Genomic DNA, 12736 nt, shown 5'->3' with positions numbered 1-12736 from the left:
TTTGTATACATGCATAGTTTACCAGTAGGCAGATTAAGTTCGTAAATGGGACATGTCGGTCCACGTTTTCGTATAGTCCCCATATAACGGTATCTCCCGATATTCGGTCAAATTTCATATTTAAAGTTCTTAATAGGTACTTCGTAAGGCCCCTATATAACGGTACCTCCCAATATTCGGTATTTTCTTGATTTAAGTGACATTATTTGCCGGAATTATTTCAAATATCATATTTGAAGTTCGTAATGGATTCTGCAGCCTATGACAAACATTTTTGTATGCAGGTCCACATCTACGTATAGCCCCCATATAACGGTAGCTCCCAATATTCGGTATTTTAATAATTTCAGCAACATTATTCACCGGAATCGTTTCAAATTTCGTATTGGGAGATCTTAATGGTTACTACAACCTATGGAAAAAAAACGTATGATTCACGTCTTCGTATAGGCCCCATATAACGGTACCTACCGATATTCGGTATTTTGATGATTTTAGCTACAGTCTAAGAAAGAAAATTGTCTGTGCAGGTCCACGTCTTCGTATAGCCCCCATATAACAGTACCTCCCGATATTCGGTATTTTGATGATTTTAGCGGCATTATTAACCGGAATTGTTCCAAATTTGGTATTTAGAGTTGGTAATTAGAACTACACTCTATGGCTGAAAATTATCTAAGGCCCATATATCAGTACCCCCCTCTCGGCGATATTAGGTATTTTGACGATTTTAGGTATAATATTCACCTAAATTGTTTGAAATTTCGTATTTGAAGTTTCTTATAGATAGTCTGTGACAGAAAATTGTCTATGCAGGTCCAGGTCGTCGTATGGGCCCCATATATCAGTACCTCCCCATATTAGGCATTTTGACAATTTTAGCTATATTATTCGCCGGTTTTTTTTTACAAGTTTCGTATTTGAATACTGTAATGGCTTTTGACGAAAGTTGCCTATGCAGGTCCATGTCTTCGTATAGACCCCAATATAACGGCTATATTCGGTATTTTTAAAATTTTAAAAGATTTTTTTAGCGAATTTTATTTTTTTTGAAAATTTTCAAATTTGTTCGAAATGGTGGAGGGTACTAAAAGTTCGGCCCGGCCGAACTTTATGCTTTTTTGCTTGTTTGTGTTATATTTTGCAACATTCAACTGTCACAGGAACTCATTCATTAAAACCTTTTATATTGTTTTCTTCAGGTCTCAACTCCAGTCGTCGTCATCTGCAGAGCGGTGGTGCAAGTATTGCGGGTAGTTTACATGGTCTAAATAGTGGCACTCTCATCATACCACCAGCACCACTGCCACCACGTGCCATACATCAACCACCACATATTTGCATATCGGGTTCTAGTCTCGATTTGGGACCCGGCAACTATCCCGGCATACTCATCAATGGCGACTCACTGGAAGATTCATCATCGACCTCAAACGATTCCATTGGCAGTATACCATTTCTAAACGATTGTGAAACGGAAAATCTGGGACAACATATGATGCAGGCCCATGTTGGAGGTGCTGTTGTAATAGGTGGTGGAGAAACCGTTTAACATTTACAAAAAACTCTAACAAAATTATTTTATTTAAGAAAATTTCAAAACAACCGGAAATCATTTGTTTAATTGTATTTAATTTTTAATCTCTTTTAATATTTAAGGGAAACTTGTTTTAAATTAAATTACAATATGATTATTGTTTTAGATATATTTAGATATTTTTAGTGACAATTTTTAATTTTTTTTTTTTCCTTATTTTAATACAATCAGGAGATGTACGAATACTGAGCAAGCAAAAAAATTGATAATTATATTCAAAAAGAAAGTAATACAATTCAAAAGTTAACAATACCCAAAAGACAAATGCAAAACAAATAAACAAACAAAAAATAAAAACAATTTAAAATTAAGAAACTAATAAAAAAATAAAAACAAAAGGATTCTATATATTAAAAATATAAACGAATTGAATGAACAAAAACCAAATAAAATGATATAAGAAAAATTTTTAACAAAACAAAATGAATCAATTTTCAAGAAAAAGATATTAAAAATTATAAAAAAAAAACAAAATTAATTATATAGTAGAATATGTTTGAATGAAATTGACTACAGCAAGAGCAAACAAAACTACAAACTGAATCACTCAATTTCAAAACTATAATTCAACAATATAAAACAAATTCAAATACGTATAACAACACTGAATGCAAAAATAAAAAATAAAGAAAACTAAAAAAAGAAATACCAAAACTAAATTTCACAACTGACTTTTGCCATATAACAAAAAATGGTAAAACTAAAATTAAATAAAACAGTTTAAATGAATTATATAAAACATAAATATTGTTGATTTTTATATTTGATACAAATAATATTCTTATATATTATTAGGAAACAAACTGAAAACAATTAACAAGAAATCATTATGAGAACAAACAAACATAAACTTTTTGCAAGTCATAAGATGAGATAATTACATATGTAACGTTTTTAATTCAATACGAAAAGAACAACCACAACAACAATTCAATAGCAATAATAATTAATAGTTAATAGCGAAAACAATATATAAACATACACCTACATAAATCCAAAAAAATACACTTAACCAGTTTGAATATTTTTACATTCCCATACCATAACAGCAAACGTTCCGAATCATATACATTGAATATACAAATATTTGGGAGGAATTCATAATCTACATTTCTAATCGGTTGGTGATCTTTAAAATATTTCTTGCAATGTTTCCTCGTATTACAATAACCATGTTGAAAACAAATTATGCATCCATACTTTGTATTGCATGTTTGGTTTTGTCTCAAGTGACAAGAATTGAAACAAGTTGCATAACTGCTTGTGATTTGAAATGCTTTGAAATTAAAACAAAGTTCTTGGACAAGATACTGTATATTTTCATCTTCAGAGCAATAATATATATGTTTTCAAAACTCGATAAACCACAATGTCAAAAGGTATTGTTATGTGGGGAATGATATGCCCATGTCATTAAATTGACATCGAATTTTTGGAAGATAAAAATATGTTTTAAAAGGAATAAAATAATATACATGCTCCTAATCTTATGTTTAAAAATGATACGAATAGACATGGAAAAAAATCCGCAGTTAGTATGGTCCTTTTTTGGATAAATATTTCAGTTAAGGTTAAAGAATTCTACATTTGCTAGAAAATATGTAATAGAATTGATGTGTTTTCTATCTTTTCGCCTTTTTGTCCAGTCTTGAATACAAAATATTCATCCATGGCCGCACTTAGGGCTAGCTAAGCTAATTTCGAGAGCTTTCAGATTTACGATCAAAAATATTACTCCGATTTCTATGGTTTCCAATTTGAAGTTTGACATGACATTAGTTTGAATTATCAAAGGGCGGGAGAATCCTTCTAGCGATTTTTCAGTATTAGAATTGGGCTTCAGCACGGCTTGTACTCGACCGTTTTTGATTCTTCTTTATAGTATAGTCGCTTTCCCAAGGCATGATCTTGGTTACAGTGTTCTGTTGTAAAACCTCTTATAATACACATTTCCAGCGTGTTTCTACACTTCAAACACACCATGGATTTATATAATAGAAGAAGCTTCTGTCTCTCTGTTTATATATATTCACAGGATCATCAAGCTCAACTATTCCGGTGACTAGTAAATATATGACCGTTCTCGGAAATATTTTGAATGTTCAAGATATCATAACAGTTTTAATTAAATTTTTTGCACTTTTGCATTTCAAAACTTTTCAAACTTGAATTCCTGAATCGTTCCTGAATTCCTTTTACCCCAAAAACAATACACGCAATAAAATCAATACATACATATAAATAAACCACAAACAATTATACATGATTATAATGCGCTCAAATATTGGTATAATTTTAACGAATTCCACCAAAAATTGTATCAAAAAAAAAATAATAAAACAATAAAATCGAATTATATTAATGAAAATAAATTAGTGACTATCAAAATTGCATCTTCCAAAAAACAACAACAAAATATTAAATAAAATTGAAATAATTTTACAAATCAAATAGAATAAAAATCTTACAAACTGATTATCACAAAAAAAGTTGCAACTAAAAGCTAAACATTTTAGTTCTTAAACAAAAAAAAATATAAAAATCAATTTCAAATTTTAAAAATTTTTATAATATTTTACCAAGTCCACAAGAAAATGTGTTTAAATTAAATCTGATTTATAAGAATCTCAAAGAAAACATTGCAATGGGACAAAAAGAGATAACTATAATCTCTATTTCTCGGGAGAAGTTTTGTGGTACAAAATCTTTCAGTGGCGATCGTAAGATATTGTGATCGCCACTGAAAGATTTTGTACCACAAAACTTCTCTTAAGAAATGGAGATTATAGTTATATATTTTTGTTTTTTTTTTTTTTTTTTTTTTGCCGTGATTATTCATCTACTATTTGACTGAGGCTTTTAAGCACTTTACGTTAAATTCCAGTTCCAAAATCTGTACTTGCGGTTATTCTCAAAGTTATTTGTGATCACAATGATTTTATATTTTCTTGTGCATCTAGATCAATCTAGAAAAATACTCGTGTTTAAATTCGACCGGCCTAGGCTCCAAAATAATGAAAATGGTGCTTTTTTTTGTTAGTCATCGAAAACTGTAAAGCAAATATCAGTATAACTGATCCATTTCCATTCCCACGGCCTTAGTTATATGCCCAACTTTTCAAAATGCGAAGAATAGAAGATTGAGAAATGCGCCGACTGCAATCACAAAGTTTTATGGATGAACTGTAACATCAAGTAGCACTAACAAGTATTCTCACTATGGTGAAATTCCGATTTGTTGCTTCGACAAACCAGAGAAGTTATTACACAATTTAGATTAGGGGGATGCAACAATCCAAATTTGTATTGTTCTCTATTTGATAACACAATGCAGAACACCTGCCCAGAATGTGGCACTAACATGCGAATTAAGACGTCAGCGTTTTGTGAAAATATCTATGCTAAAGTGAACCTAGTTTTTTTCTTACAACTAAGGTTATCCGACTAAAACAAACCAGACCACTGAAAAACTCACTCGAAACGGAAGCATTCCCGGGAGAAAAAAAAACAAAACGAGCAAACTTTATTTTTCGGTTTTGCTCAAATAAGGGAGAGCAGGCTTTGCTCGTTTTAGAGTGGAAATCAAATTGGTTTTTTCTCAAACCTTGCTTGCATTGTCGGTAATTTGTACCAACAAAGCATATGATAACTTTTGGCATACTTTTTCGAGCACTGACTCAGGAGCGCTTCCACCCGTATAAAAATCCCTCTCCAAGTTTCAATACCGAGTGAAAACAGATGCACAAAATGCAAAACATGTTTCTGAAGTCTCTATACCGTAGCAGACAAAAAGACGGGAGATCGAAATTAAACAGAATTCTTATGGATTTGTTTTAACTCATTCCCAATAAACTACAAAAGAATAATTAAAATCCATTAATTACGTAAAAAAAGTTAAAATGAATACGTTAAAAATAATAATAAATGTTGGTAGTGCTAAAACATAAAAACAATTATAAAAAAATAAAAATCCAATTAAATTAAAACAATAAAGAAACAACTGATGAACACATTTTAAACACTTTTTATAATTATTTTTTTTTTACATTTTTTAAAAAAAGGAGAAATTTTAATTTTTAATCGGACACCCCGAAAAACAAAAAAAAAGTTATTGGTTTCATAGAGCACTTACGTTTTGCAATAAAATAAAATTGAAATAAATATAAACAAGTACATGTTAAGAAAGGTCAACTAAAACAGTAATAAAAAAGAAAAACAAAAAAGTTAATAAAATTGTTGTTAAATTAAATATAAATTAAAATGAAATGAAAACTAAACTTCAAAAATATTAAGCTAAGTACTAAGCCAATAAAATCAACAAAATAAATATTAAAACAAATTTCTGTTGAATTAAAATAGAAACAAATGATTTTTTTAGGTTTTCATTTAAGCAGAAAAATAACACGGAAATGGCTTCCTTTTGAAGCTGTTATTTAAATAAATTTAAAAAAAAAACTGAAATAAACATTGTTAGAAAAATTTAAATAAAAAACACAAAATATAATTAAGTGAATTAAAAAATAATGTAAAACAAGGAATCTTCTTAAATTTAAAATACAATACAAATGGACGAAATAAAAAATACATATTTAAACTAAAGCAGAAGTAATTGCAAAATTAACAATAAACCAATTTCTCAAAAACAAACAATATTAATTCAACAACAATGGAAGTAAACTATTAAATTATACATAAAGAACTACAAAAACAAGCCCTAATATTACAAAAGCAAACCCTGATGAAAAATCCCGAAAACTAATGAAAATAAACAACTAAATCATGTTAACATTACAGATAAATAAAAGAAGTATTTAACGAAACGAATTAAAAATGATCATTGAATAATTAAAACTAAATTTGAAAAAAAAAAACAACATATAAACAAACAAAACAGGAAATCACACAACAATTACATAAATGTTTAGAAGAGAAAAAAAGGAAACTGTTTTTATTTCAAATGAAAAACAAAAACTAAACAACAAAAACTGTTTGTCAACATTATGTTATTTATATATTATATAATAAAAAACAAATTAAATCCCAAAGAACCCCTTTCACATAACAAATACACGATAAACACACACACACACACACACAACTTCAAAACATGTATGTATGTGTACGTTATTATATATCGTTTTTAAAAAGAAGAAAACCCAAACAAAACCATACAACAATGTTAAAAATGAAATCAATCTAGCAAAGATTATTGATTGATTTATCAGTTATTATAATTATTATGATTATTGTATACAAACATATATATTTTATTTGATTACATTACATTTATATAAACGATATTTTTGTTATAATTATTATTATTATTATTATTATTATATATATGTATATTTGTATTATTGAGATTTTATTTGAAACAAGTGCTTGCCAAAAACAAATATTCAAACAAATTGAAGTATTGAGATGAAAAGTAATGAAACAACAACAAATTAGCAAGTATTTTGAAAACCATTAATTTTAAATAAATGAAGAAAAAACTAAATGAAAAACTGAAATATTTAATTGAAAATCTAGTTATTTTTATTCCACAAAGTCTAGTATTGGTAAGTATAAGCAAGAAAAACATGAATTTCCCCAGGATTCCGGATTTGACTTTTTGTATCCGCTACCATTAAAGAAGACAAAAATGTTAAAAACAATGCAAATTGATTTTTTTTTAATCTGGTTACATTCCTAGAAAATGGTACACCGGAAAAGGGGGAAAAAGGGGCAAAGGGGTGAACTAAAATTTTTGAAAGTCTTAAAACCTGAGAAAACTCCCATGTAAGAAAATATATGATGGGAAGATTCTTGTCCTCAATGTGAAGAACGATATGATAATTTCTTTTAATTTTTTGTTTTCAATGATTTCTCTGATATTTTATAAGATCTTTTGGTCTTTTAAAAGTTCCTTCAGCACTTCTTAACAAGATTTTCTAATAGAAGACTAGAGCAGCAGATCGTGTTCTCAGATAATACCGAACGAGAAGACATTCTGATCTTACCAGCTATTCAGACCACCAGATGTCTATGTCGTTTCAGGAATAAGAGTGAAAATGCTAGTCACTCAAATCAAAAATGCCGAATGTTGCTCTGCGGTATCACCTTTGCCGAATGTTGCTCTGCGGTATTTTGGCCCAATCGGCGAAGCGCTTGCTTGAGGTGATCCACACTTTGGCATTTTTTTAGTTTTAACCTTGTTTTCCAATATACTCCAGACACACTTAGTCCAACGGATTAGTATACGGAGAGTTTGGTGGCCACAGTGCACAACTTATGAAGCGAAGAACCTCATTTTTCAACCATTCTTGGGTGGCTTTAGTTTTCGAACCATTTGTCCTGATGTTGCTGTTTGTACAGCTGTCGGACGAGTGGCTTAGAAATGACAGCAGTCTGAAGTTGGTTGCAGTTTTTTCATCTCAACCTGTACATAAAGCGCTTATTTGGCTGATTTAAGTCATCGGCTGGCTTCTTCGGGGTATAAAAAAAGGAAGAAATGTGTTTTCGAAGTCGAGTAGGTCGACTGACTCAATCAGCATGTTGACTATTGCAAGAAAGTGCTCAAAACCACCCGGTAATAAACACAAAAGTAACATTCCATTGTCTTTATATTCATTAGACTATGGTCGGTCCCCTGGCTCTTTGGTTTTCTGTGGTTCTGGACTCCTATATAAAAAAGTCTCCTCAAGTACAACAGGAGTTCGCAATCATGGCTTGAAGATCCCCGACTAAGGACACCAGAAAATCTTCTGACATTAGATCAGAATTAGGACCGAAAGAAAAAGAAGAACTGAAAGTCTTCCCTTGAAACATGAGAATTCCATTAATACATAAAGATGTTCACAAAGAAGCTGCACAGTCGCCATAGGTAACCAGATGACATATGCATAGAAGACCAGATGATCATAAATAGTAAATAGTACCCCAGAAGAACTTTTTCAAAAGGATTTCCAATTTTCCTAATAAAAGAGTGTTCTTCTAAACCACATTACATTTCATATGTTCCCATAAAAGGGAACTTCTCAATGTTATTTTCAGAAAATATTTTCACAGAAGGCGTTATGGCCTATTACCAATAAGACAAGATGATATTTTTATAGAAAAAAATGTTGTCATAAATTTTCAGAGACACTTTCCTACCGTCTAATGTCTGTAATTTTTGCACATTCGGTAACAAGAGTAAGGCGGTTACAACAATATATTAATCTCGTTATGATGACGGTCGGTTGTATGATCCTGGAAGAATCGACCCAGCCGAGTATTAGTAGCGGTAAAAATACTGTTCCTGTATCAAAGCAGACATACTCTAATTAATTCGTTATGACCACCTGGATGAAATTTTGAAAACATTTGAAACAACTTCCAATAAATATATTTATATTAAACTACAATCATCTAATTTTATTTTATATTTCACATTGTTACATTTTATGTGTGTTAAACATGCTATACAGGAACTATTAAAATTCTACAAAGTTGTTCGTTAAATATTTTCGAGGATTACAAATTCTCTCAGTCACTATTGATTCTACTCTTTTTTGGCATTTAGACGGAACTTTTCTTTTAGCTTGTTAAAAGCTTCTGCATCACCATCTATTTTGACATTGTTCTGTAACAAAAATAAATAAAAAAGTTAATAAACAATTACGATCAATTCGTGTTTATTAACTTACATTAGCAAGTAAATCGTCAAATGTCGTTGCTTTTGAACCAACCAAATAAAAGTTTTCATCGCTAACAGTTATTTCTGCATCGGCGTCCGTGCAAGTGCCCTCGTATATGTTTAATTCTTTAAAATCAAAAACTTTTGAGATATCAATTAATAAGCAAGTAAAGCAAATCCCACAAAAAATGCACACATGTTCTGTCAAGTAATCCCAATTGCAGCAAGCCAATACATACCCATACTTTTAATTAGGTTGCCATCTGAATCAGTGAAATGAAATTGAAATACATTTGTTACACTGCGATTCGAAGGATCAGATTCCTGAAGTTTATTGCGCATTTTATCAATGATCTCATCACTTTTCATCTTGACTCCGATATTAGTTGAGGACAATAAATTACAAAAATATTTCTTTGCAGAAAACAAAATCTGTTGTTTATTCGCCCAATGTCTATGATAAACTAAAGATTTATTTTGCCCTGCAATCAAATGTTGATTATATGAGTTATACATGATAGACAACAGATATATAGTCTGTCATCAATTAAAGATAAATGTATAATGTCTGCTACTATCGCTGACGTTTATTTTTTTTTTTCTTTTTATTTCATTTTGCTTAAAAATGGTAGCCCATTCATTTGCTACACATTGCAAGTTACATATTTGTCAATATGTTTATAGCTTCAGTATATTTTGCATAATTCTTAATTAAACCCAATTTTGCAGATTATTGGATTGCAAGAGGGCGTAGGGAAATACATACATACCTACATATATGTCTTCTTTTAAATGTTATGAGGGAGCAGTCAAATGTTTTTTTTTTATTTCTTTTTTGATAGTCTTACAGAATGAATGAAAACTAGTCTACTTATATATAAAATTAATTAAACCTAACTTACATAGGCTACTATAATATTTAAGGTTTCCATAATTTCAGCAGACCATCTTCACTGTAGGTGGCTAATAAATTTTGGTGTGGGTGATGGGCCAAACCGATTACATCTTTTTCATGTACCTTTAAAATAAAATTGGCAACAATGTAAAACCAAAATTCAATCAGATCACTCTTAATATACTTACATTTAAAGTTCTTTCCAATTTTCCCGACGAAACGGAAAAACAATACAACACTTGATCCTCTCCAGCACAATAAATGAATTCTCCTCGGGGTGATAATGTTGCTGCTATAAATGCACCGCCTTCTCTTTTACCGGAACTAAATGACCTCACAATCTGTCCAGCCATATTCATAATGACCACAGTATTTGAACGATTACAAACAATGAAATGTTCAGGATTTTTGGGTAAAATTAACACTGTATTGACGGCCAACTCATTGCCAAGAGGTTTGTAGGTAGATAAACATTCAGTGGTTTTCAAAGACCAGATCTTTACAGTTCCATCCGATGAAGCACTGAGTACACTATGACCGTCTGGTGTAAATGTTACCTCATTTACAAATGAAGTGTGCCCTTTAAATTCTTTAAGCATTTTTCCGGACTTGAGGCCGTGCAGTCGTATTGTGTGGTCGAAAGACGCACTTAAAACCTGACTGTTATCACGTGAAAATTGCAAACATGTTATACCCTTAGTATGGGCTTTGTCAAATTTTCTCAAACACTGGCCAGTCATTATGCGCCATACCTTTATTTGGCCATCCTGTGATCCGGACGCAACCATTTCGGAATCTCGCGAATAGGCCAATGCCAGAACAGCTTGTTCCATCATCATAAACTGATCTTGTGCTTGATATTTCAAATCCTTTCTTATTTTACCGGTTGTGAAATTCCAAACTTCTATGAAACCATCAACACTGCCTGTTATGAGATATTGACCATCAGGTGAAAATTGACCACACTCCACGTGAGATTTTTGACCGAACTTTATTTGACGAAACATTTGTGTTGGATACATTTCTTCTTCTTGATCTTTCATTGCGGCCTTACCACGGAACAAATCGATCGTTGTTCCAGGCGGTAATAAACCTTGATGTTGTTGCCACTTCAATGCTTGGCCAAGTAAAGCTAAGAGACGAGATGATGGCACTACGTGTACTTCACCGCTTAACTCTTGAGCAATGGTATGTCGACGTTTCTCTTTGCTGCTGTTTTCCGGATAAGCTTCTCGAGGATCAAAATAGGCCCGCTGAAGCATATTTTCTAAAAACAAAAGTAAAGGCGAAATAGGATTAGTTAAGTAATTAATTTAATCGTCTGATAATTTAGTCTGTTTTTATTACTAAATAAGCAGCATCCGAAGAAATAATCTTGAGCAAAAATGAGAAATAACCTACACCATAATTAGGATCTAGCATAATGGAATAAATAAATTAATAATGACGGTAAATCTTTAAAACTGAGCTATATTATTTTCTAAGATTTAAGGGCTACATTTCACGTTTGTATTATCTGCCGAGAAAAAAAATTTGTTAACTTCGGTAGTTAAGTTAAATATCTCTTTTTTCCAAGATTTGTCCATTTCCGTATACGATTAAAAGCTAATAAAACCCTCTGAATTTGTTGAAATGGTAATTGACCGATTAAGTACGCCTTAAAAAACCACTATATTTACGCTCAAAAGGGACTTTATTCCCCGCATATTATTCCAAGACCCTTCCTTTGGCTGTGGTTTCGTAGGTAGTAGATAGAGGCAGTAAGAATTTCGTTAATCTTCAGGATAGTTGAGCAGAATGTCGGGAGTCCTTTTTTATGTGGCTCTTCTTCCTTGCAGGATTTTACAACTTTGCTAACAATCTTCTCATAATACTAAGCGTTTCTTACAAATATGCATCTCTCGTGCCACTTGGAGAGTCAAAACTTACCCAAATGTATGTACCGTTCCGGTTCCTGTTGCTTTAACATTATCATTGGATCTGTTTGTCGCAGTAATGAACGCGCTGCACCCAACTCTCGTAGTTCTATTAATTCGAGAACTATTTGTTCATATAAATTCAACAATTTTTTGTCTGGCAATTTGAGACTCTGTGTCACTTTAAGTACTGTATCCCAATGTCCGTTTGTTATGTCCTGGACAAAGCCATCAACACTGTCGACGGTGTTAAGGGAAACCCCGGTTTCCTCCTGCAGAGTTTGAAGGGTTTTGTACAAATTGGACTCCTTGAGATATTGTTGTATCAAGCGGATAACACTGAAATAAAATGCAAGTAAATAAATGCAATTTCAATTGAAAATATATTTTCTTACTCAGCAGATTCTATTTCGATGGACATGGTTGATCGGAGTTATTGTTTAACGTTTACAATAACTAATTAAACTAAATTAATAAATTTGTATTTTATATATATTAAAATTCAGGTTGTTTTGTTTTCTCCAAGTCTCGTTCAGACAACGACCGGGTGGATTTTTTACGACGGCGGCGCTCTACTAATTTTGTCGGCGTCTGGAAAAGGGCTCCAGAATATTAAAAATAACCGCTCAAAGGGTTCTAAAAACACACGTTTCTTCCACCAAAACAGC

The 12736-nt window shown here is 31.5% G+C and overlaps 3 protein-coding genes across 7 annotated transcripts in view; 1 reads left to right on the top strand and 2 right to left on the bottom strand.

Annotated features, from left to right (window-relative positions):
• LOC101900370 (cubilin) overlaps positions 1-7124 on the top strand; it is a 402236-nt gene extending 395112 nt beyond the window's left edge. Inside the window, exon 17 of one of the 4 annotated variants that reach the window (XR_009342385.1) lies at positions 1203-1339. Coding sequence is in view for 1 of the 4 variants with exons in the window: in XM_059123377.1 (XP_058979360.1) it covers positions 1203-1552 (350 nt within the window). In the remaining 3 variants the exon portion in view is untranslated. Of the gene's footprint in view, positions 1-1202 lie in introns of all 4 variants that reach the window. The other 3 variants (XR_009342384.1, XM_059123377.1, XM_059123382.1) reach the window with 3 other exon arrangements.
• A 1840-nt stretch (positions 7125-8964) lies between these two features.
• Positions 8965-10123, bottom strand: LOC131802775 (uncharacterized). Of its 2 annotated transcripts, XM_059123369.1 has the most exons (4): positions 10028-10123; positions 9497-9739; positions 9268-9398; positions 8965-9203 (listed from the first exon to the last, which is right to left on the bottom strand). In XM_059123369.1, exons 2-4 carry the CDS (start codon positions 9624-9626, stop codon positions 9123-9125), a joined length of 342 nt encoding a protein of 113 aa, XP_058979352.1. In that variant the 5' UTR covers positions 9627-9739; positions 10028-10123; the 3' UTR covers positions 8965-9122. The 2 variants fall into 2 exon arrangements, with proteins under 2 accessions (XP_058979352.1, XP_058979355.1); XM_059123372.1 differs by lacking the exon at positions 10028-10123 and having other exon boundaries at positions 9268-9383; positions 9497-9644.
• Positions 10041-12643, bottom strand: LOC131802774 (WD40 repeat-containing protein SMU1-like). The gene is made up of 4 exons (XM_059123363.1): positions 12464-12643; positions 12082-12407; positions 10341-11419; positions 10041-10275 (listed from the first exon to the last, which is right to left on the bottom strand). Exons 1-4 carry the CDS (start codon positions 12487-12489, stop codon positions 10177-10179), a joined length of 1530 nt encoding a protein of 509 aa, XP_058979346.1. The 5' UTR covers positions 12490-12643; the 3' UTR covers positions 10041-10176.
• Between the last annotated feature and the right edge of the window lie 93 nt (positions 12644-12736).

This window comes from Musca domestica, unplaced genomic scaffold, assembly GCF_030504385.1.
Source record: "Musca domestica strain aabys unplaced genomic scaffold, Musca_domestica.polishedcontigs.V.1.1 1, whole genome shotgun sequence".
Taxonomy (NCBI): domain Eukaryota; kingdom Metazoa; phylum Arthropoda; class Insecta; order Diptera; family Muscidae; genus Musca; species Musca domestica.
This window is presented reverse-complemented; position numbering and strand designations above follow the sequence as displayed.

Excerpts from the sequence above, each read along its gene's own strand:
- LOC131802775 (XM_059123369.1), bottom strand. The coding sequence starts at position 9,626 with ATGAAAAGTGATGAGATCATTGATAAAATGCGCAATAAACTTCAGGAA. Across the intron at positions 9,399-9,496 it reads CAACCTAATTAAAAGTATGG|TTTTTGATTTTAAAGAATTA; the intron begins GTATGTATTGGC and ends ATATCTCAAAAG. Across the intron at positions 9,204-9,267 it reads TTGACGATTTACTTGCTAAT|AACAATGTCAAAATAGATGG; the intron begins GTAAGTTAATAA and ends TTTTTGTTACAG.
- LOC131802774 (XM_059123363.1), bottom strand. The coding sequence starts at position 12,489 with ATGTCCATCGAAATAGAATCTGCTGA. Across the intron at positions 11,420-12,081 it reads GGAACGGTACATACATTTGG|AAAATATGCTTCAGCGGGCC; the intron begins GTAAGTTTTGAC and ends TTTTGTTTTTAG. Across the intron at positions 10,276-10,340 it reads AATTGGAAAGAACTTTAAAT|GTACATGAAAAAGATGTAAT; the intron begins GTAAGTATATTA and ends TTTATTTTAAAG.